Genomic DNA, 23155 nt, shown 5'->3' on the forward strand with positions numbered 1-23155 from the left:
GAAAGAAGCCTCCATGAGGCAGCAGAAACTCTGAGGAAGAAGTAGCTGGAAGTGGCAGGAGCCACAGAAGCAATGACGGAGAGTTGCTAAGTCGAAAAGACGACGTTGGACTGAATGAAGCAACCACCGAGGGGCCACCACCCATGTGGCAGGCCGGCTGGGGTGCCCATGCTCCCCAGGCCTCCGGATTCCTTACCCTTGCTGTCGGCTGGCGCCAAGCTCAAGGCCGACTGGGACCCGCCCCCGGTGTTGACTCCTGGGAGCAGAGAGAAGACCCCTCCCAGAGCGGCGCCAGCCAGCCCTGCAGCCTGGCCACCAGGTTCCTGGCTCCCAGGACATCTCGATCGTGTGGTCCTTTTCAGTGCCCATGGTCGCTGACCACTGGGTGACCGGGGGCTGGGGCAGAAGTGCTGTCCAACCAGTGTTGTCCAGTGGCTCCTCGGGGCCCTGCGGAGCTTCCCCAGCCCTTTCCTCTAGGTGCCTCCTCATGCCCAACTACTTGGAGTTTGGTGGGAGGGACAACTAGACTTGGGACTTCTGAGGCTGCTCAACAGGCACGGGAGGGACAGCTGGGCACTCGGAGGGACCCAGAGTCACACGCAGAGTTGAGAATTGGATGGAATCTAAGAGGTCTTCGGGCTCACCGCTTTTCCACTCTTCAGGAAGGCTTTGCTCAGGGCGGGCGACCAGCTGTCGGTCAGCTTCACCTTGAGAAGCCCAGGAGGCTCCAGATGGCACCTGGTCTCTGAAATGTCCTTGGCCACCCCCTGCCCGCCACCAAGGGCTCTGCGTTCGCTGGGCCTGGGGCAGCCCTGGAGCTCAGCATTTGTGTGATTGATCTGGGTCCTCGTGGGCCTCCACTGCAGTGGGAACTGGATGGAAAGCCAGCAGAGAGAAAGTAGAAAACTCTGGAAAGGAGAGGCCCATCAACCTTCACCCGAGGGCCAGCGGCTCCCCAAGGTACGGACGGGTTCACCTCCCTGCACCCTGGGACACTGCACTTTAACTGGGCCCCAAGGGCAAGCCCAGGGAAGGAGCCCTGAAGGGATCATTCCAGACCTCAGCATGAGGAGCCGGTGGGCCACCGTTGCTAGTTCCCTGAAATCAACGCTTCTGGGGAGTGGCCGTCTCTGCCTTTGGGAAATACCCCGGCTCCCACAGCTGGAATGCCAAACCCACTGCTGGAAAGTGGAGCTGAGGGAGAAGGCCCTGGAACTACCTCCGGAAACCCCGTGCCCAGTGGCTGTAGCCTCCAGCAGGACTTCTCCGGGACCCCAGATCCCTGTCGATTTCATATGCTCCTTTCATATGCTCATTTTAAGGGATGCTTTGGAATATCTAGACCCAAATCCCAAAAGGCTGTGATCTGCTGCCCAGCCTGACAGGAGGATCCACACGGGGAGGTAAGCACACAGACGCTGACACTGCTGACACCAGACAGCATGGGTTCAAATCCCAGCTCTGGCACTTAGGAGTGATTTTGGACAAGTCATCAAACCTCTGTTTCCTCGGCTGTAAATGGACGTGACACAAGTATCCCTTAGGGCTGGTGGGAGCATGCATTTAATTAACTCAATGAAGACACTTAGAACAGGGCCTGTAGAAGCTGCCAGTGTCCCGTGAGGGGAGCTGTGTGCAGGGGGCACTCCAGGCGCTCAGCGAGCAGGGGGTCGGGCAGCTGCAGTGAACGGGGTGGGGTGGGGGCAGAGTTGCCGTAGGCCTCCTCGCGGCCTCCAGGTCTGCCATGACCCCAGAGCCCTCTGAGCGGCAGTATCTTGGGTTGCCTCCCGGCCACCCTCCCTCCCAAAAAGCAGCCAGCCTGGGTTGGATATAGCCTCTCTTTAATGAAAGTCATGGGGACTTTGACACAGTGGATCAGCTTGACCAGGGAAGTGTGACACGGGAAGCAGGTCAGATGCTGTCCTCCGTTGCCATGGTCCCAAGAAAGGACAGGTGTGCTGGCTGGGGGCTCAGAAGATGTCAGGGACGATATAGTCAGTGTAAACACCATCGATCAGCCCTGCCCCATTGTTGTGGACGAACCAACATGTCACCTCAGCCCCGTGCCGGGGGTCCTTGCTGTAGTCTTTTTGCAAGCCCCTGGGGAGATACAAAAAGCTGGGGTTACCTTTTGGACCCAGCAGGGCTGCACCCCCGCCCCCCAGAAGCCCACTCCACCTATGTGACACCTGGAGCCCTGACCAATGACGGGAAGGCCAAGGGCAGAGATACTGGGAGAACAGCCCACCTACCTGGTGACTGTCAGCTGGTGGCTCTTCACGACCATTGTGGCATCTGTCTTTGTGGGGTCAGAGCCTGGGTGGGGGTCAGACACTTTATAATCAAAGGGGTGGAAGAATTGTCCTGGAAAGGCACATTGGAAGCAGCAGTTACCACGGGGGGGCCCTCATACTCAGCAGGTGCTCACCAGAGGGTTAGAGAGCTGCCTGAGTGCTTTTTCTGAAGGGCGTGACCATGTCTATTATGTTTTGGCATCAAAAGCCACCCTGCCTTCAACTGCTATAGAGAAGCAGGTATACTGGCAGGTGGTTGTACCTCCTACCTTTTTGGACCAATTCCAAAAGAATCTGGCTGGGGAGAGAGGTCTGAGGGGTAGGTGCCCACAGACAGCAGAGTCTGTAGGAAGCCACAAGGAGAAGCCGTGTGGCCAATGACTCACCCCTTCCAGGAGGTCTCGGGGACCTGGTCTGTTGGGCCCTTTCTGCTATTCGGATCTCTCTCCCTGTTCGGCCCCCAGGCCCACATAAGCTTTAGTTTCACCTTGTGTTTGATCATAGGCTTTCTGAGGGACAAGACCCTCGCCAGGACAAGCCCTCTTTGGAGCTCTGAGCCTCGATGGCCAAGTTGGAGGAGGGGCCTCCCTGGTGACCAACTGCCAATCTGACCCATGGCGAGCCCACTGGCTGCCACCGCACACTCCCCCAGCTCTGCCTGCCGGGCAGGTCATACCCAGCAGCCCGTGTGTCCGTGCCGACATCCGGTGACTATCCAGCACATAGAAGCCCAGGAAGTCCTGGTGGACGGAACTCCCCTTCCACACCCGGTGCAGGACGACCTCAAAAGTGCCCCCATCCTCCACAGACACCACCAGGTTCCTCCTCCTGTTGATGGTCACTACCACCCTGCAGGGCCGGGTGGCCATGAGGGCGGGTGCAGCTACATGGCACCCTTCTTCATTCAGCTGCCCTCATCCTCCTGAATCCAGTTCTCATGAGCTCCCCTACCCCCTCACTCCCAGATGGAAGGGTATTACCTGCTACAAGTTGCAGGGGGGAGGCCTTACAGTGTGTTAGGCCCTGTGCCAAGCCCTCCATACAAGCGGCATCATTCATTTCTCACTCGTATCCTATGAGGCTCAGAGAGGGTAAGGAACTTGCCCAGGATCACACAACTGGTAAGCAGTAAAGCCAGGACTTGGACTCCAGCCTGTCTAATATCAAAGTCTGTGTTCTTTGACTGCCACTCATCATCTGTGTCCTCCACACTGGACTCTGCCCACTTCTTCCTATAGCTCTGCCGCCGAGCATCAGCTCTGGTACTTGGCAGAGTTTGGTGAATGAATGAGTGGAGGAAGGAGTAAGCACAACACGAGGCATGCTCAGACAGGTGCCAAAAGAGAAGCCCAGAGAACTCTGGAGTTCAGCAGAGAAGAGACGAGGTGGGTTTCAGGGAACAGGTGGTCTTTGTGCTGGGCCCAGGAGGTGAGTTGGCTTTGTTTGGTGGTGATGGGGAATGGACTGTGGGGCAAGAGCACCGTGGAAGCCCAGGCATGCAGGCAGCTGGGCAGCAGCATGGGTCGGGAACAGAGGGAAATGGGTGGGTCCACAGGGCCTCACATGTCTCCCCAGCCCACACGGAGGTCACAGGGATGTCATTCACTGACATGGCTCAGGGGACAAGGGCCCGGCAAGCTCAGGCAGCTCAGCTGGCTCTGGGGCTTCATGCCTCATCCCTCCCCACCCCGGCCCTGGCCTCCGCACCCAGGCCCTGGCCCCATCCTGGTTACTTGTGCTGCCGGAGTGAAGCCTGGTCCCTCCAGGAGAACACAGGTCCACCCGAGCCAGGGTTCAGCGTAATGTTCTGAGGAGTCACTTCCAGCTGAAAGCCCGTTGCAGGGTTCGCGATCCCCAGCCGGCCGAAGTACGTGCCCTCTTGCTGCCCAGGGCTGCTGGCCTTGTTGCCAATGAGCTGCCCATTCACTGAGAAGCCTGCAGTAGGGTGAGAGGCCATCCGGGTCAGGGAGGGCCTAGCTCTTGCTAGATGCCTGCCAGCCTGCCTTTGCTCATGCCGTGCCTCCCTCCTGGGAGACACCCACACTCCACCCATGCCACACTGGCTTTGAGGGTCTCACCTCCCAAGGGGTGGCTTTCAGGATTATCGGAGGCCACACAGCACCTCTCCCTGGCCCTCTCCTCCCACCACACTAACTACCTGCTACTTAGCCCTTGCTTCTGGGCCATTGCCACCCCAAGGATAGGACTTGGGTCTGCTCCTTCTCTGTGGCCCTAATCCCTGACACAGGAGCAGGTAACAGAGGCCTCCTATGACCTGAGCAGTCCCAAAGCCCCCTCCTTGTCCTCACTACCCCAACACAGCCTGTCTCATGCTCTGAAATTGTCATCTGAGAATTTGTTCGCCTGTCTGTCTCCCTTCACTAAACTCCACAAAAACAGGGACTTTGACTCAGTCCCTACTGCACCCGTAGGCCATAGGAGGTGCTTAGCAAACCCTTGCAGATGGCCTGACCAGACTGGGAGGGAGGGAGAGAGAGTGGCCCACAGACGGACAGGGAGTCATTCCCACCGCCTGAGCACTGCTGGGGGATGGACTCAGAGGCTCGCTCCATCAGGGAGGTGGGGCAGGATCACTAGGTAACTTGCAGAACGTCGTACAAAATGAAAGTGAGGGGCCCCTTGTTCAAAAAAATGTTAAGAATTTCAAGACAACTAGAGCAGAGTATTAAACTGAGCATGGGCCCTTCCAAGCATAGGGTCCTGTGTGCTTGCATGGGTCACACGTCCATGAAGCAGGTGCCATCTAAGGCCCAGGCAGGTAGATGGGAGAGAAGGAGGCAGGTTGAGCCCAGCCCGGTGACTGGGGCACACAGGCTGTGGGAAGTGGAGGCCATGGCCACTGTCCTGTCCGCGGCTGCACGCTGAGGGCAGAGGAGTGCAGGTCCCACCCTGTCTGGCAGAGGGCGTGATGTCACCCGTACCTGTGTCCGGGTCCTGCACCAGGCTGAGGACCACGCCGGGCTCCTCATTGATATTGAAGCACAGAGTATCCTCCTTCTGGGGCACGTGGATGAGGAAGTGGGGATCAGTGTCCACTGGGGGCATAGCATGGAGTCCGTTAGATTGGGCATCAGGCAGGCAGGCTGGGGCCGGCCAGGAGCAAGGCAGGGGTGTCCTTCAGACCCTCCCCAGGACTCACCTCCAGTCACTTGGTTTGGCAACTGCTGGATGTTGGAACTGGATCGAGTCGGGGAAGGCTGCAAAGCCGACAGCATGAACACTGGCGGGGAGTGAATGGCATTTAGGAGAACGGTACCCTGCTTCCCTGCGGCGGCTGGCTCCTCTTCCCAGGCCCGTCCACCCAGGCGGCAGGCCTGAAGCCACAGAGCAGGAGTGGCTGCCCCTGAGGCCTCCGGGTGTGCTGACCCCCAGTCTGTCTCCTTCCATGGGGACCTGGTGGAGCTGGTGGCACAAGGGGTCGCCAGGCCCGGTCAGGGGGCTGTTCTGAGGGTCCCAGTGACAGGCAGTGAGGAAGCCTCAGGCTGTCTGTCATTTCCTCCTCAGGCAAGTAGGGGCTTTGCTCAGGACTGAACGCACAGCCTGAGGGACAGCAACGTGGGGAGGAGAGAGGTAGAGATGTATGTCGGCGGGATGTGGCCACTTACTCTTTCTGTTTCCCAGCATCTCTGTAGAGGACAATGACAGAGGACAGCATCACCCTCACCACCCCACCTGAGAGGCACACACCTCATTCCCCAAAGGCACTCCGGGCCCAGAGGCCACTCAGGCCTCTCCTGGGCACTCCGCCTCCCCTCCCACCCCGGCCGCCCGGTAGACACAGGCTCACACAGAGGCCCGGAGGGAGGCTGCACAGGGGCTCCCCAGGCACACAGCGGGCAGCAGCTAGCTTGTGGTGAAGGGACGGAGGATGTGGAGCAGGGAGCCCCGTGCCTGGGGGCTGGAGCACGAGCTGCTTGCCCAGCCACTGGATGCCCCTCCTGAAAACCAACTTGATTTAGAAACTCACCCAAGGGCAGAGAATCTGGAAGGGAGAGAAGGGGAAGAGAGTTAAAGCCCAGGAGGTTTTTGGCCCTCAGAATCTTCCCTAGACCCACAGCCCGCCCCTTTCCAGAGTGCATACCCTCAGGGGGCTTGTCGATGACGGGCTCCAAGCCGTCCTCATCTGCCATGCCCCTGATGGTCATGGAGGTCAGCGGGGTCACGAACTGGTAGGCCAGCGACATCTGCAGGGCCTTGGCCGTCACCTCGGCCTTCTCCTTCCCCTGTAACTTCATCCTGAGAGACACAGCACCTGCTCCAAGCCCCGCAGCCTGGACAACAGCAGACTCGCACTCCCTGGCCATTTTTTGCTCATTTGTTCACTCACTCACTCATTCAGCAAACATGTGTGGGGCACCTGCAGTGCCCCTGTCCCGTGGTTGCCTTCCAGGACCTCATGATCTAAAGCCCTCGAATGGGGAAACCCTGGAGATGTAGCAGGGCTGAGGGATGTGCCTCAGAAAGACACAGAGGATTAAACCGCTGTGAGATTCTGGGCAAGTGGTCTAGCTTCTCTGCGCCTCAGCGTGCTCATCTTTGAAATGGGGATACCGAGGGAACGGCCCTGTGGGTTGTGGGGATGAACCGAGGGTGTCTGGACACAGCGGTCCCACGGAAAGGGCAGCCTCCCCCTGCCCGGCTGCTCGGCAGGGGCAAACCGTGGCCCACCCACACTGTTGACTAACTGGTTGATATTAACCCAGTGAGCAAAGCCGAAGGCCATGAATCTGACCTGCTCCCAACCTCGAAGGCCCAGATGCACCCCTTCTCTGTTCACCTCCTTGGTCCAGAGGCCCCGGTGTCCACCCCCGCTGCACGGGTCCTACCGCTTGGCCAGCAGCTCCTGGATGGTGAGGTAGGCCCAGAGGCGTTCCACGTGGTTCTCCAGCATGTGGCCCCGCTCCTGGAGCAGTTTCTTCATCTCCTCCTCATCCACCAGGCAGGTTGCCTTGAATTCTTGGCCCTCCTGGGGGTCGCGATAGGGAGAGGGGCCGAGCACCATGAGGAGCACAACCACCGGCCAGCACTCCAGGCTCCCAGGGGCCCCACAGTGCCCGGTCTCTGGGTTCTGTCCACCGCACCGCCCTTCCCCGAGCCTGCTCTCTTCACCCTCACTCAGCCCTTCATCCCACAAACGCTTGCTGAGCACTCTCAGTGGGACAAACTGGCCTCGGCTCTGGGGGTCCCAGGGGTGGGAAGAGCAGGCCCTGCCCCGCTGAAGTTACTCTCTCCGGGGGCTGCCATCAAGCAGCCAGCTGTTTCCACCATGTTCCACTCCTCCAAAGGCCCACCACGTCCCTGCACACAAATGCTGCTCTCTCCCAAGCCTCGGGAGCTGGGACTCGCCCGCTGAGGGTGTCCCATGCACCGGGCACTGCGCAACATAGTGCAGAGAGTCTTTCATTCGCTCTGCACAACTCCCCAGTGCAATACTACCCTGTGCTACAGAGAGGGAAACTGAGGCCCGGAGAGCTGGACCTATTAGTTCAAGGTCACCCAGCTGGTCAGGGTGGAGCCAGGGTCCAGCTCAGCTTTCTTTACTCAAAGTCCCGGTTTTGAACCCTTGACCACACAGCGAGGTGTGACTCCACACCCTGTGGTCAGGGTCCGGGTCTCACATGCCTGTGACCCCAGCGGTGTGCACACGCACATACACGCTGCACGGGGCACAAAGCTGGGTGCACATGAAGTGTTCAGGAAAAGGTTGTCAGGTGACAAAGAAGAGGCTGGTCTCTTACTCTCTCATGCCTTGGGGGGGAATGATGTAAGGAGTAGCAGGTGATCCATTTTTGGTCAAGGGACTACAACTAATCAAGGCCACCTTGGTCCCATTCCAGCCCATCGCCGGGATGCCTGCATGCGGGAATGTTCAGGCCTGGGGGGGAGGGGGTGGCACGGTGCACGGGTGGGGGACACTTCCCTGACAAAAGAGAGGCCTGGGGCAAGGGGAACGGGGTGGAGAACAGGTGTGGTTTCGGAGCCTCTGGGTGCTGCCTGAACTTTCCCGCCTCCGCAGCCCACTGTTTACCCCACGGGCCAACACATCAGCCTTGAAACTGCCCAGTTTGTGGTCCGCGATGCGCCCCGCCACCATGATCTCCGAGCCTTCGTAGTACTGTTTATGGCGGTGCTGGGTCAGGGCTGAGACGGTGTCCTGGGGGTAGAGCAGCTCCACGTCCACCAGGAGGGGGCTGGCTACCTGGTCATAGAAACCCTGTAGGCGGAGTCGGAGCACAACCTCAGAGCTGATGGGTCCCCCTGGGCACCCACTGGGGAGACCTGCTCACAAAGTGGGGTGTTGGGATCCCCACTCTGCAGATAGAATTGCAGGCTCATAGGCGTTAAGGAACTGGTTTGAGATCACACAGCTGATTCAAACCGCACTCAAGAGCTTTATCTGCTCCTCTGGGTGGATGGGCAAAAGGCTGCCAAGGCCGGGCTCCCTACAGCCTGCCATTGGCAGTGCGTTGTGGGGCAAAGGGGGTGGGGGGAGACCTGCAGCTGCTGGGTGGCGTCATGGTCCTCATAAATTCTCTGGGCCCGTCCGTTGTTCTCCATGGACATGATCTCCAGGAAGTTCAAGTCCACGTTGTGGCCAAAGCCCAAGTTGTAGAGCGGGAACCTGCCCCGGATGGCGTTGTGGACGTTCTTGAGGATTTGGGCACGGTCTGTCACCCCTGCAGCCACACACCCAGGCAGGGCCAGGATACCGAATCACAGGCATGTAGGACACAAGGGGCCTTTGGGGCACACTCCCTGGGGGCCAGGCCTCCTGTCTCAGACCCCCGCCTATCTCCTGTCCCCACCAGCATCTTGAGGCAACATCTCCTGCTGGCTCAGTGGGCGACTACAAAAGCTCTTAACGGCCCCTCGAAAACTTGCCCATCTATATGGATCCATCATGAGCAGATGGGATTCTGCTCTAAACCCTCCCATAGGTCATTGCCATGGGGCCTGCGAGGTCCTGCCAACCTTCCCACCCTCGTTCTACCTCGTCTGCACAGGCCTGCTGTTTTCAGGCAGGCCCTGCCATTGTACACACCTTTTTTTTTTTTTTTTTTTGCTCAAGCTACTCCTGCTGCCAGACATCACTTCCTGCTTTCCTTTTCCTCCTTCCAGCCTGAGCTCATGGGTCACCCCCTCCAGGAGGCCTCCTGGGACCCTGCCTGGGCCAAATGACCCTGATCCTATAGCCTCCTGGCACCCTGTTCTTTCAGGGCCCTCAACAGAGGGACTGTTCCTGGGTCTGCCGCCCCAGTGGACCCGGTTCTCCTTAAGGACAGAGGCGAATCTTGTTCTCTTGGTATCTCTTCTTGGTCCCTAGTCCTATGCTTGGCACACAGTCGGTGCTGAATACCTAGTTCATTAAACTCAACCTGGGAATCCTGCCTATTGTCCTGGGATCTTTGTAACCCTGTGTCATACAGATACTTCCCCAATTGCCCAGCTCAGCATAGAAGTATGCCTTGTAACTCCTGAATTCTTTAGATCAGACAGGCTTGACTTTGCCCTGAGCCTTTCTGCACCCCCTATAGCATCTCCAGTGGCTGGATTTCCAAGCACAGCTCGAACGCCTTCCGTAACAAAAAGATCACCAGCTCCCAGCCCAGGCCTTGAGGTGCTTACCTTCTGTGGGCTCGCCGTCTGTCAGCATGATGAGAACGGAGGCATGGTTGCTGAGTTCGGGGAGGCTCCCGTGAGCTTGGTTCAAGATCTCGATTCCCCGGAGCAAACCTCCATTCAGGTTTGTGGCTGCAAAGGAAGGAAAGTAGGCCAGTGTATGCCCTCATTCCAAGAGGGCAGAGGCGATGCCAGAGTGACTCGAGACCCCTGCCCTTACCCCCAGCCAGGAAGAAACGCCGCACGAAGTCTTGAGCTGCTCGAAGATTGGCGGGGGTTGCCTTCACCAGCGAGTCCCTCCATGATTGCACTTCAGACCCAAAGAGGACCAGGTCAAAATAGTCCCCTGGCCGCATGTCCCCCAGGATTTTAAGGAGCGCCTCCTTGGTCTGTAATGACAGGGCAGTCGGTGGAGGGACATGGTCCCAGGAGAGTGTCTCCTGTCGGCTCCGGATACGCATTTGAGAGATCCACAGGGCAGAGGCACACAGTGGACAAGCAGGAGGGCATGGACAAGACAGACAGGTGGTGGCAGGAAAGGAGTGTCCTGTGGAGCCCTGGGGGTGGAGGGGGGAACAGAGAAGGCAAGGGGAGCCCGCGGGGGGAGAAGAAATGACCAGGAGCCCAAGCAGGGCAGAATCAAGAAAGACTGTCTAAAACTCTGCTGGTGGAGACGTGGCTCTCAGAGCATCGTGGGCAGTGGGCTGTTCCCGCTGCCAGACGCCCCCCCGGGGACCGCCATGATTGCCCTGGCGCGTTCCATGTACCCCCCCTCCATTGCTAGACCCACAACCCCGTGAGCATCCCACTGTGCTACTGAGGACAAGGGGATCCACCTGCCGCGGTGGTACTGTGAGAACGGGGCTGATGCCAGAGCCCCCGACTGCTGGGATTTCCTGCCTCTGACCGGGAGCAGAAATCCCAAACCCAGACTCTGGCGACAGCACCAGCATGGGGTGGGGCTGGGGATGGAGAAGCTCCTTCTGGGGGACCTGTTTAAAGCAGCAGTTTACCTGTTTCACTTTCTGGCCTTCCATGGAGGTGCTAATGTCAATCACAAACACCACGTTCTTATTCAGGTTCGTCAGGTTTTGGGGAGCAAAGAAGTGGGCAAAGTGGTTATTGGCAACCTGAAACACAAGGGAACAAGTGAGGCCCTTGTCACAAGCACCCCTGCCTGGGCCTCTGAGTCTGGGGCTGGAAGCTTCGGGCTCACCAGGAGTTCACAGAGTTGGTCTCGATTGACATCATAGGTCACCTTGAAGTCCCCATTCAGCAAGGAGGTGGAGCACGTGGGGCAGGATTGCTGCTGACCCACAGTAGGGCGGAAGAGCACGCGACCCTGGAAAGGGGGAGGGTGTGAGGCGTTACTGGCTTGTGTGGCTGCGTTCGGGGTGCTTACAAAGACAACAGAAGGGGTGTGTGTGTGTGTGTGTGTGTGTGTGTGTGTGTGTGTGTGTGTGTGTTGTAAGGGCATGGGAATGAGTCAGGCAGGCCCTTCACCCCGCTGCTGAGAGCACACACCTATAAGGTGGTAGGAGAGAAGACCTGTTTCTTCGCGTATATGCTTCTGAAACATTGGGCTTTTCTACAACAAGTGTTGCCACTTTGGGTACAAAATAATAGTGGTATGAGAACAAGAGACATCGGTCAACTCAAACTGGAGTAAAGAAGCAAGGCTACAACACTGTGCTGGAAAACAGAACCCCCCCCCCTTCGCCCCCCGCCACTGGTAGACAAAGAACAGAGGCTGGGAGGAAGGACCCAGGGTGGAAGCTGGAAGCTAAGTTCTGGTTCGACTTGGCGTTGGTGCTCAGGGAATTAGGGATGGGTTTTACTCAATACTTTTCTAGACTTGTTACTTTCTGCTTTTTCCTTAAATACTTTTTAATTTTTACTTTTCACTTATTTGTTTATTATAAAAGTAAGATATACTCATCAAAACCCCCTCCAAAACTTGGAAAGGATGGTTAGGAAGACACAGACCCACCCCTTGGTCCCCTACTAAAAGCAAGCATGTTTGCTAATACTCTGGGTATCCTACTTTGTTTAAAAAAGAACCCCTCCAAAACTGTAAGAAACATTTCCTTTACGTGAATTATGATGGAGTCACTACCAAAGGGAAGTGGGAACTAAAGCGTTTGTTCCTGGCTCCAGTTGAGAGCAAACTAGGAAGCAGGGCACTGGCTGGGTATTACCCACTCATATGCCACACTCCACCAGGACCAGGGGAAGGGGCAAGCAGGGGACTTCAGGAGTTCCTGCAAGTGGGAGGTGCGTGGCAAGTGGTAAGTGGCGAGGTAGACCAAAGCCTTCCCAAACTGAGGTCTGTTTCCTAGAGCCCCGGAGCTTGTGATCCTAACTGCAACAACATCTGAGATTTCTTCATGTGCCCTTTATTTCCCTGAATGCTTTCCCATGGGTGTGACACAGCGAAGAGGAAACTGAGGCTCACGCAAGTCAGCAGCTCACCCCAAACCCTGCAAACCAGCGTGGGCACTTCCCCAGCCTCGGCATGCCAGCTTTTGCTAAGTTGTTCTGAGAACCAGGGGTACCGAGTTCCCTGGGATACCTACCACAAAATGCCTACATCCCTCACTAGGGCAGCCTGCAGCCCTTGCCTGGTTCCCAGGCCAAACCTGAACACTCCATGAGGGGTTGAGCCAGGCTGAGAAGTCCCAAAGGCCTGCCACCACTCCAGCCATCCCACACACCTGTTTCCCTGAGAAGGACTTCTTGATGAGTTGGCTTTCCAGTTCCTTGGGGAGGAAGGAGGCCTGGGCATCCAGCTTGCTGATCCCCTGAGGCTCAAAGATGTCCACGTCGATCTGCATCATTGAAGCCCCCAGGCTCCCATTGAGGCCACCATCAAGACTCAGCCAAGAGCCAACTTATGTCCTGGCCACCCACTGTGTGCAGTACCCACCCAGCCATCAGCACAGGGCCTGGCATGTTGTAGGCACTCCAAAAACATAGGCCAAATGAAGGTGTGCAAGCCTGGGCCCCTCAATTTGGCCACCATTGGAGTGCCATTGACAATCACAGCCCCTTAGGCTGCCCAGGCTTTCTGGTCTACCAACTACCAGGGCATTCAATATCTCTTGTGATCCTTGTGGCAGCTCTGGGACATGCAAGCAGCCCCATTTAACAGATGAGCAAGCCAAGGCTCAGAGAGGAAGGGGGAGGCTGGTAGCTCCCTGCCCACAAAAAGCCCACTAGAGCCCAAGGAGTCCGTCCCCTTCCCGTGTGCTCAGGCCTGGGACGCCACCTGGTGTGCCCGGAGCCAGGGCTCAGAGCCACAGTGAGAGCGAGGCAGGAGCCCTGCTCCCAAGATGGCTCCCCTGCAAACAGTCACCTGCAATCTACCTCGAAATGATGCACCAGCTGCTTGGGCTTAACTTTGATGACAATGTCGTACTGCTTGAGTTTTCGCTTCAGCACCTCCTCGTAGGTCAGTCGGAACGTGGCCTTGCTCCGGGGCCCGATGGTGAGGTGGATGGTGAATTGCTCCATTGTTCTCCCCGAGGCCCTGGACATACCACCATTGGCCACAACAGAACAGACAAATGGTGAGTGACATGTGGGTCCTTGTCACCTAAAGCATGGCCCTCAGAATCAATTTCTCTTACATTCATGCTACTCCCGGGTTTCCTGGCCCTTCACCCTTGTCTTAATTGGCTGGTCAGGGTCAAGTTCAGGGCCCAAGGACAGGGGACCCTTCTCCCAGAGGCTGGTCTGAGAGGTAGGCAGGTCAGCACCAGCCCTGTCCAGTGCACCTGTACTAGCATTTGGGTTCAGGCAGCTTTCTCACTTCCCATCAGCCTGGGGCTGTTCCCCAGCCAAGGCTACCTTGCCGCCCTCAGGTCTGTCCTGGCTGGGGATGGCAGCACCAGAGACGGGGGCGGCAGGGCCCAGAACTCACCTGACAAGGCCGGCATTCTCTCCAGAGATGGCAGCTTTCCGGTACTGCTTCCACGCGGACACTTTGTCCTTTATGTCCCCGATGAATGCGTTTCCATCTGCTGTGCTACAGGGAGGAAGAAGCCCTCAGTGGAAGTGCCCGGGCCCCTGACCACTAAGGTCCTTCATACCGGAGGTCCTCCCAGCCCAGACCCGGAGAAGGCCTGGTCCTGGTGAATGCTCATGGGTGGCACCTCCTTCCACCTCCCACTGCCCACAGAGTTGTTCAGGGTTCCCACGGCAGTGAGGGGGGCAGCCACGGCCACAGAATCCAACAAGAGATCTCAGGTGCGGGCCTTTGCTCCTTGGGCCCTCTGCTGAAAACATACTGTCAGAGGCCCCACTTCGCTCTCCAAGATGGGAGCCCAGAAGAGACCCAAGCGGCTTGACCATCCCCCCCGAGCTGGTGCTGGCCTATGGCCCTTTTGGAAAGAAGGAGATGGTCTGCACTGTCCAGCCACCCGGAGCCATGGCTTGGGGCTGGGTCTGATGAATGGACAGCTCTGGGTGTGGGAGTCAGGCAGGCACGCACATGGCAAAGTCACTGATGAAGGCCGTCTTGGGGATTTCCACATCGAAGGCCACTTCCTTGGCTTCATTGGCACTGTTGACCACTTGGCTGGTGATGACATAGTGGGCAAAGCGAGAGGTGACTTTGCAGTTGACTTTCAAACTCCGGATGGTCACACCGTCGACGGCCTAGAGTGAGATGTGAGGGGGCTATGGTTGGGAGGGGGGCGGGGGGCCTCTGAACCAGTGAGAGACCCCTGTGTTGTGTTGGGGCTCAGCACCCAGCTCAGAGGCCAGGTGCCCAAAGAACAGACCAGCCCTTCTGGGAAGACCCACTCTAGCCTTTCTGTTGGAGACAGCGCCGTGGGGTGTGCAAACCCCCATTTCTGGGAAACGGAGTCCCTCTGCCTAGGGCACTGATAGAAGGACACCCCCTGAAGCATGGGGGAAAACAGGCTGTAATGTTGCCCCACCACAGACCCCTTTGCAGAGACTCTCACTCACTGTGTCCACAGTCTGTCGCTTCTGTAAAACAAAATAGGGACAAGTGTGAGTGGGAATGTGCAGGGGACCATAGCTTATCTGCTAAGCAGTGGGAGTGGGACACAGTCTGTGTCCTCTACCCCTCAGCCTCACCTCCCCCTCGCTGCTTGGACATCACCTCTCCAGTCAGTGGTGGTCAAGGTGGGTGGGGGTGGCCCCGGGCTCTGGGGTGAGGGTCTTGTGTCCCTCCTGGGCCCATTCTGGCCCAGCTGCCTGTTTCTGGCCTGAGGGTTTACCCACATACCTTGCTGACTTTGGGCCTGCCTGTGGGTGAACCCTGAGTGGGCATGGCCTGCAGGACGAGGAGGGAGGCCAGGTACACGCACAGTAGCGCCCGCAGCCCCATGGTGCCGTCCATGGTCTCAAGGCTCCGGCTGCCTCGTCACTTTGCTCAGACCGTTAATCAATAAAGTGCTAGATAAACATGGATTAAACATTAGACAAGGTGAAGGCAAATATTACAATTGGGGGGATCAAAATTTAGCAGTGAAATCTTTCTCCTTGGGGGGATTCCCAGCTGTGTAAACTCCTGACCAGACTCGGACAGAGCCCCTTTGTGCGGAGCCGCACTCAGCTGACATGAAGGGTGAAGACCGCAATGGCTCATCTAATCCTGGGTCTGGCACAGGCAACACCAGGAATATGGTGTCATGCGTCAAGAAGCCAAGTGGACTTCTGAAGTTCGTTAGATGTTACTTTCAAAATTCTTTAAGTATCAGCAAACTTTTCACAGTTACGGTCTGGCTGGGGTGGCAGATAGAACAGCTTACCCAGTGTCTGCCCATGCCCATGTCTCTAGCCGCGCCAACCCTAGTGGTGGTTCTGCCAGGGGCCGTCTGGCCAGTCCTGGGGATGCATAATGGGCGACCTGTGCTTCAGGACAGTTGCTTCATCCCTCTGGACCTTCGCATCCAGATTTGGAAAGAACAGAAGTAAGCCTTATCGCTCCTCCACCTGGGCAGGGATACTTGGCAGGTAAAGAGGAGGCAAAGATGAATACTCTGTTTTCATAATGGAGGGCTGAGTGCGTACCACGCATCGATCTAAGCCCTTTGGTGTCTCCTATTATCCTCATGGTGTCCCTGGGACATTGGTCCCACAGCAGACAACAGGTCTTCAAACCCAGATCTTTCAGACGCCAAAGCCCAAGCCTATCAGGTACTGAAAGAAATGCCCTTTGCATTGTTAGGAAGAAAGGAGACGCAGAGTTCAAAACCCCAGGGACCACTTTTGGACCTTCAATTTCTTAATTTTTCTGCCCAAACTCTCCCTGTCTCCCACAAGTCACAGCACACAGGGCAGACATGGCCCTGGTCAATCCATGCCGTGGCCCTGGGTGGGATGTGCTGGCTGCTGTGACACTGATGGGGTGAGGGGGCCCAGAGGCCACTTTGATCTCTGTTTGCTTGTCTCGGACTTTGTCTCTCAGAACAGCTTCTTGGAAAAAGTTTATCATATCCAGGCCAGAATGACCTTCTGGTCTGTTTTCTGGCCTTTGTGGAAAATGAGATGGGTCAACATGAAATTGCATTTGAGGTTCTGTTGATTTCCTGCACGAGTATCAACCTAGCCCTTGGTGGATTAGGCATGGTGCCAGGCTCCAGGACACAATGATGACCTCAAGTACCTTGCTGTGTTCAGTGAGCTGATGCATTGGGAAAAAGAGCCAGAGGACTCAAAAGAAGCCCAGTGAGTGTCAGGAGTGTCAGAAGCTAAAGAGGAGCACGAAGGAGCTATAGTAATCTGAGAGAGGCAGAGTTCACTCCCATAGGGCTTAGGGGAAGCCCCCTGGAGGAGGTGCCTGGGAAACAGAGCAGCCCTTGGGCTGGGGGAGGAGGAAGGACAGGGAGAGAAAGTTGGTGGGTAGGTGTGAAGCATGCTTGGGGAAGGTGCAATTGTCTGCGTCATGGAAGCAGGACCTGATGAAGAGGGTGGTGAAGGAGGCTCGGAAGTAGTTTGAGACCAGCCTGGCACAGAGGTCTGAAAGGGTCCCATCTTTTAGGTGGAAAACACTAAAGATCTTTTGAACAGGGATGTGGTAAGATTGAGACTGGAGTATTGGGAGATGGCCAGCACCAAGCTTGGTCCATAGAAGTTTCGAGAACTACATTTGTCTGGCTTGTGGGGAGGCGAGAGGGTATGGGGAGAGCGAATAGTGACTAGTGCCTGGCCGTCTTCTTAACATCTTCTGTGTCCTACCTCATATACTGCTCACAGCTAACCGCCAAGAGATGGGTACTGTTACTGCTCCCATGTTACAGATGAAGAGGAGAGGTGACTCGCCCAGTCACCACTGAGCCCAAGCCACCCTCATCTCTCACCTCACATGGCTGCTCCCCTCACTTCCACTCTACTCCTTCAGTGTACTCTCTGGCAGTAGCCAGAGCCATCATTTAAAAATGTTGATCTGCTTGAGACCTTTCCCTATCTTACACATTTCCAGGTCCTGAGTGGTCTGCCCCTGCTGACCCCTCCATCTCACCCAGCCATGCAACCCCCCCCCGAGTCTCTCAGCTTCAACCATACAGACTTTTTTTCCAATCTGTGTAGGCAGATGCTTTTTCACTCATCCATTCATCAGCCCCACTTCATCCTCCATTCACACCTGCTGTGTGCCACCAGCCCCACGTCAACTCCTGGGGTTGGGGTCTTGAAGTAGACAGGGCTGGCCCAGTGCTGAGTTCACAGACAGAACTGCGGAGGTGAAGTCACAAAATAAGTCCATTGAGCCTTAGCATATGGTGCTCCCTTTGCCTGAAAAAATTTTCCTTCAAACTTCAGTTCAAGGAATGATTGCTTAGGACAACTTCTCCTGGATGCCCAGGCTGGGCCTGGTGACCTTTCAGCATGACACTGACCTTAGGTGGCAATGATAACATATTAGCACGCTTCATTGATTAATGATCACTTCTCTCTTCAACTGTAAGCCCTACAGGGGCAGGACTTTATCTGTCTTATTCACTTTGCTCCTCCAGGGCAGGGCACTAGCCTTGCATCATGCATGCCCATACTAAATGTCTGCAGAGTGAATGATAGTTTTGAAGAAGAGAAAGTTGGAGGGGGTAAAAAGCGGAGAGCAGATTCCCTCAAACCTGAGGGAATCATGAGAAGTCAAAAGAACAGGAGTGCACAGGAGGAGCAGGAGAACCAGAAAAGTTCTGGAAACCAAGAAAGGAGAGGACTCACCAGAGGGGCAGAGGCTACTGAGGGTAAAGGGGATGGATGAAGACTAAGAAAGGCATCTAGGGAATCTGAGTCATTTTCCAGGAAGCTTTCTTGAGGGCATGTGGGGCCAAGTAAATACAGGGGTTTTAGGAGTGAGCGAGCCATAAGCCTTCTAGAATGTTGTTTTGAGTGTTGACCAATGAAAGACAAAATTGCAAGCTGCAAAATAAAATATGTGCGTTTATTTGGGTTCTTAGGGATTGCAATCCGGGAGACACAGATTCCACCAAAATTAAAAAACAAAAAACAAAAAACAACCCAACTCTGGAGAGGCAAATTTCAGAGTTTTTAAAGAAGAAAGAGGGCACTTACACAAGTTGTTTTGAACAAAATGTGGTTGTTCCTGGTATAGCGTTAGTTACACTAATCTATATGTGATTGATTGCCAGGGCTAGTGTTAGGCAGAAAGTCCATTTATGTCTGTTTTACCATGTAGCAGATGCCTTGGCTTTTAACTGAATTCAGCAAAAATTCTGAGAATTTGAGACAGAAGACACACATAAACTCCATTTCCTCAACGTCCTCAATGTCCTCCTGGCTCCATTTTAAAGAACCCTGTTGGCAATGCTGACTCCAATTTACTCTCTCTGTTAGCATGAGTTTTTTAACTTCCCAGAGATTCAATTTCCTTAACTGTAAAATGAGGATGGTAATAGTACCAGCTTCACAGGGTTGATGTAAGTACTAAAGATGCTAATGTACTTGTCTCTAAGAGGGGAATGGGGATTAACCAGAAAAAGCATGAATTAACTTTCTGGGGGCAATAGTATTAAAAAAAGAAACAACAAGCCCTAGATGGAGTCACCAACCCCCAGTAGAAAACCAAGACTTAATTATAGTTTCAACCAAACCCAAGAATGTGACCTTCTAACAGTCAATCTGAAATTTCCTGATCGGCACTAGTGAGACATCTGTACAATTAAAAACGCTGCCATTCTCTTCCCCACAAAAAAGAAGATACGTTGGCCTGAAACTTTCAGTAATAGCTGAAAGTTATTTCCTCTCTTTTTTTTTTCCCAGTAATAATTTCCTTGCCTTGCCTTTCTTCCAGTAAAAACTTTCCATTTTGAACAACTCCTTAGACTATCCCTCTACTTGCTAGACAGGATGCTGCCTGATTCATGAATCACTTAATAAAGTCAATTAGATCTTCAAATTTACTTGGTTGAATTTCTGTTAACATTTCCCATTCTCAACAGGGGTGATATTGCCCCCAACTGGGCAAAAACTGGTTCTTGGATGTAGACAAATCTTACATTTCAAAGGGATGGATTTCAGGTCCTTGAGAAAGGCGCTCCTGGATCTTAGGAGATACACACATATCTAATAGAGACACAGGAAGGATTTACAATTGTGAGGTCTTTTAGGTAAATGCTCTAGGAAAGGGAAAGGAAATGTCGGTGGGATCAAATAATAAACTCTTTGGCAGCTTTGAGCTTTCACACACGGATCTTTTAAGGAGGGGCCTCCTACGGACACTACCTTAAGCTGTTAAAAACCATGCTAGAATTTGGTCAAGTCACAGTGCTAGGGGTTTGGATAGTTATGAGAGTACTTTGCATTTCTTAATGCACAAGCTGAAGCTTCTAGGGGTGAAGTGTACTGATATCTTCCGTTGCTTTTGAAATGCATAAAAAATAAGATGGATTGCTAGATGCATACATTAACCATTGTGTGATTAAGCAAATACAACAAATGTTACTTGTAGAATCTTGTCTGTAATCCCTCGATTAGAATGGGAGCCTCAGGAAGAGAGGAACTCTGTCAGTCTGGCACATGGTAAGCGGTTAATAAAATTATTTGTAAAACGAACGGCGAATATTTTCCCAAAGCGCTTAAATCAAGTACATGCTCAATACGTGGGAGCTTCTATTAGTTTATTGTTCTCGGCAACCCGGAAGTTCTCGGCGGTGGAACTGAAGCCGAAAGCGCGCGCGCCAGGACCAGCGGAGTCCCTCTGGCCGCCCTGAGCCTGGGCTCTATGGCGGGTCCTCCTGGATGGCGGAACCGCTCTGGCCGCCTGGCGCTTCGGCTCTGTGGTGGGTGCTTCCGGGCCGCGGGAGCATGCGCGGGGCTACGTTGGCCGGGATCGCTATGGCAGCGGCGTCGCTGTGGGCCCAGCCTCCGAGCTCGCGTAGGGGCCCGACAGTCTCAGCAGCCGCCAGCACCGCGGCCTCTTGGGCATGAGCGGGGTCTCCTGTCGCGGCCCGCGACCCTGGCCGCCGCTGCCGCCGCATCGCAGCTTTGGGCCGGCGCCGGGAACATGCCCCTGGCCGCCTACTGCTACCTGCGGGTCGTGGGCAGGGGCAGCTACGGGGAGGTGACGCTCGTGAGGCACCGTCGGGACGGCAGGCAGGTCGGCGGGGTTGGGGCCCGGCAGGGGGTGGAGGGCAGGCAGCTGTATGCCGAGGCCGCAGTCCAAAGGCTAGGCTCCGGGTGGTCTGAAGGGGACTCACCTCGGATGTCACTTCTTCAGGGAAACCGTCCCATACCACCAAGAGTAGGCCAGGCCTTACTGTAAGATGCGCCCCACACTCCCTGTAGTTCTCCTTGATAGTATTAATTGTTGTGCTTGATCTACACACCTTCTCCACTCTTGACAATTCCGTGAGATCATTCATTCCCACAGTCTAACACAGCGCCTGGCAGGTATTACTCTTTGAATGAGGGGTCCCATACATCTGACCTGGAGACTGTTGGACTCACTTAAAATTCATCACCTTCCCGCCAAACCTTTCATGGTCCCCATTTCAGTGAGTAGGACCACACACCATCCACTTGCCCCAGCTGGACATATCCAGGTGCATTCTTGATACACACCACTGCCCCCATTCATTTGTCCACTGAGCCAGCAGGCCTCTTCTCTATCTCTACTGGTACCGCCCCAATCCAGGACATCATAATCTTTAGCTGAGCTGTGGCCATGGCTTCCACTGATCCTCGCTCTTCAATCCATCACTTTCATTGCCATCTCAGTGATCCTTCTAAAACTTACAGCTAATGTTGTCACTCCTTTCTTTAGAGCACTTTATCCCATGACCCTCAGGATGATGAGCCAGTTCTCTAAGATGGTTTATAAGTAGGGTGACCATATAACGTATCATACAAACTGGGACAATTTCGAGACTGGAAGGAGGCGCTATTAATAATTACACCAAGACAGTGGCAGTGCCCCAGACAAGCTGAAAAGTCCTTCCCAAGTATAAGGCTCTCTAGCCTATTCTGCTTGGTGTCAAGTGCTGGTAGCTCTGCCTGGAACACAAACTCAGGTATAAGAGATTTATTCAGTAGCAGTAGGGGGAATGGGGTGGGTGTGTCATTGGATTTTTTGAGTGGAGAATGGGGTATTGATGGGAATAATAGCCCCTCACATTTGAGCAGTAGTTTACACTTTACAAAGCACATTTATATATATCGTTTTTGATTAATGAACTGTATGGACTGATAATTGGTTGTGGGCAATGTATCAGGGCAAGGTGTTGGGGGATATTGACTTTCTTTTTAGGGGGGAGTAATTTTTAATGTTGAGAATCAGTGATTTTTAACTTTATTAGGCCATGGATCCCTTTGAGTATCCAATGTGATCTATGAATCCGTTCTGTCTGCAGATGTATTTTCTTTTTTTTTTTTTTTTAAGATTTTATTTATTTATTTGACAGAGAGAGTGAGAGACTGCGAGAGAGGGAACACAAGCAGGGGGAGTGGGAGAGGGAGAAGGAGGGTTCCTGCTGAGCAGGGAGCCCGATGCAGGGCTCGATCCCAGGACCTTGGGATCATGACCTGAGCTTAAGGCAGATGCTTAACGACTGAGCCACCCAGGCGCCCATGCAGATGTATTTTCAAGCCTTATATTATATACCTTTGTAAGGGAAACTTAGAGGTTAAGGAATCTTTACTACAGGCTTTATGGTTGATCCAGTTGTATGTTAACATGGACTCATTTTTTAGCCATTAATGAAATTGTAAAATGCAAATGGAAAGTATAATAAATTTTTTGTGACTCTCCAGCCTGTTATAAGTCTAACCTGTTGAAAATATCAGTAAATTAGAGCAAATCTTTTCCCTAGTTTTGTGCTTTGCGAATAACAAAATTAATAGGTTGTCTGACAGGCTCCTGGAGGTTGGTTTTGAGGACCATTTCAGGAGAACCCTTAAATATTCTGAGCCTATAAAACTGTATGCTTATTTGCACATTGTAAAATCACGTGTTTTCTCCATAGTATGTCATCAAAAAGCTGAACCTCCGAAATGCCTCCAGCCGAGAGCGGCGAGCCGCTGAACAGGAAGCTCAGCTCTTGTCTCAGTTGAAGCACCCTAATATTGTCACCTATAAGGAGTCATGGGAGGGAGGCGATGGTCTGCTGTACATTGTCATGGGCTTCTGCGAAGGAGGTGATCTGTACCGAAAGCTCAAAGAACAGAAGGGGCAGCTTCTGCCTGAGAGTCAGGTGGTGGAATGGTTTGTTCAGATTGCCATGGCTCTGCAGGTACTGTCCAGACACAGCATTCCACTTGCTCCAAGGTGACAGGGGGATAGCAGGTGGATTTTAGGAAAATGCTTCCCCAGATGCTTACATGAAAAAAAAAATGTATTTAAAAAAATCCATTTATGAAATAGACTTAGTCCCTTTCACTATAGCATTAGAGTGTTTCTGAATGAACAATGTCTATATTGAAGTAGACATGGATTTCAGTTTGCAGGGGATGCCAGTTCTCTGTTCATTTAATATTCATAGCAAAGTCAATTTTAAGGGCCCTGAGTTGACAAAGCAAAAAATGACCATGTCTGTTATCAGCTGGTCAGCTATGTCATATTGAAAGGTGGTTGGGCTAATTAATATGCTTAAACTGTGGGGATATGGGCTTTAACCCTGCTGTGGCAGAGTGAGTGGAAATACAAAACATGTCTGTGTTTGAATATACACATATTCAAATGTGAGACTGTCTATGAAATACCACTCTGGATCTGGACAGATATGTCC

General features: G+C 54.1%; 2 protein-coding genes across 5 annotated transcripts in view; one reads left to right on the plus strand and one right to left on the minus strand.

The window, feature by feature from the left end:
* Window positions 1-1970: 1970 nt before the first annotated feature.
* Window positions 1971-15306, minus strand: ITIH1 (inter-alpha-trypsin inhibitor heavy chain 1). Of its 2 annotated transcripts, XM_028124442.2 has the most exons (22): window positions 15193-15306; window positions 14910-14930; window positions 14428-14594; window positions 13858-13962; window positions 13302-13464; window positions 12650-12763; window positions 11152-11277; window positions 10949-11065; window positions 10156-10324; window positions 9942-10067; window positions 8811-8992; window positions 8344-8529; window positions 7142-7281; window positions 6397-6551; window positions 6283-6297; window positions 5921-5941; window positions 5455-5535; window positions 5237-5350; window positions 4028-4229; window positions 2971-3143; window positions 2253-2364; window positions 1971-2100 (listed from the first exon to the last, which is right to left on the minus strand). In XM_028124442.2, the coding sequence occupies exons 1-22, from the start codon at window positions 15304-15306 to the stop codon at window positions 1971-1973; spliced, it is 2733 nt and encodes a 910-aa protein (XP_027980243.1). The 2 variants fall into 2 exon arrangements, with proteins under 2 accessions (XP_027980243.1, XP_027980244.1); XM_028124443.2 differs by lacking the exon at window positions 14910-14930 and having other exon boundaries at window positions 7142-7278.
* A 4956-nt stretch (window positions 15307-20262) lies between these two features.
* NEK4 (NIMA related kinase 4) overlaps window positions 20263-23155 on the plus strand; it is a 37601-nt gene continuing 34708 nt past the window's right edge. For all 3 annotated transcript variants that reach the window (XM_088028124.1, XM_028124400.2, XM_028124401.2), the window contains exons 1-2: window positions 20263-20529; window positions 22394-22660. In XM_088028124.1, coding sequence (XP_087884250.1) covers window positions 20437-20529; window positions 22394-22660 — 360 coding nt within the window. In that variant the 5' untranslated portion in view covers window positions 20263-20436. The remainder of the gene's footprint in view (window positions 20530-22393; window positions 22661-23155) is intronic.

The sequence above is a fragment of the Eumetopias jubatus genome, unplaced genomic scaffold (assembly GCF_037043125.1).
Source record: "Eumetopias jubatus isolate StellerSeaLion01/CBP00866 unplaced genomic scaffold, mEumJub1_p1.0 scaffold_1, whole genome shotgun sequence".
In the NCBI taxonomy this organism is placed as follows: domain Eukaryota; kingdom Metazoa; phylum Chordata; class Mammalia; order Carnivora; family Otariidae; genus Eumetopias; species Eumetopias jubatus.

Bases quoted from the DNA above. Each gene is read 5' to 3' on its own strand.
- ITIH1 (XM_028124442.2), bottom strand. From the start codon at position 15,306: ATGGACGGCACCATGGGGCTGCGGGCGCTACTGTGCGTGTACCTGGCC. The intron at 12,764-13,301 runs GTAGATTGCAGG...TCAATGATGCAG, and splicing joins AGCTGGTGCATCATTTCGAG to ATCGACGTGGACATCTTTGA. The intron at 11,066-11,151 runs GTGAGCCCGAAG...CTTGTGTTTCAG, and splicing joins ACCAACTCTGTGAACTCCTG to GTTGCCAATAACCACTTTGC.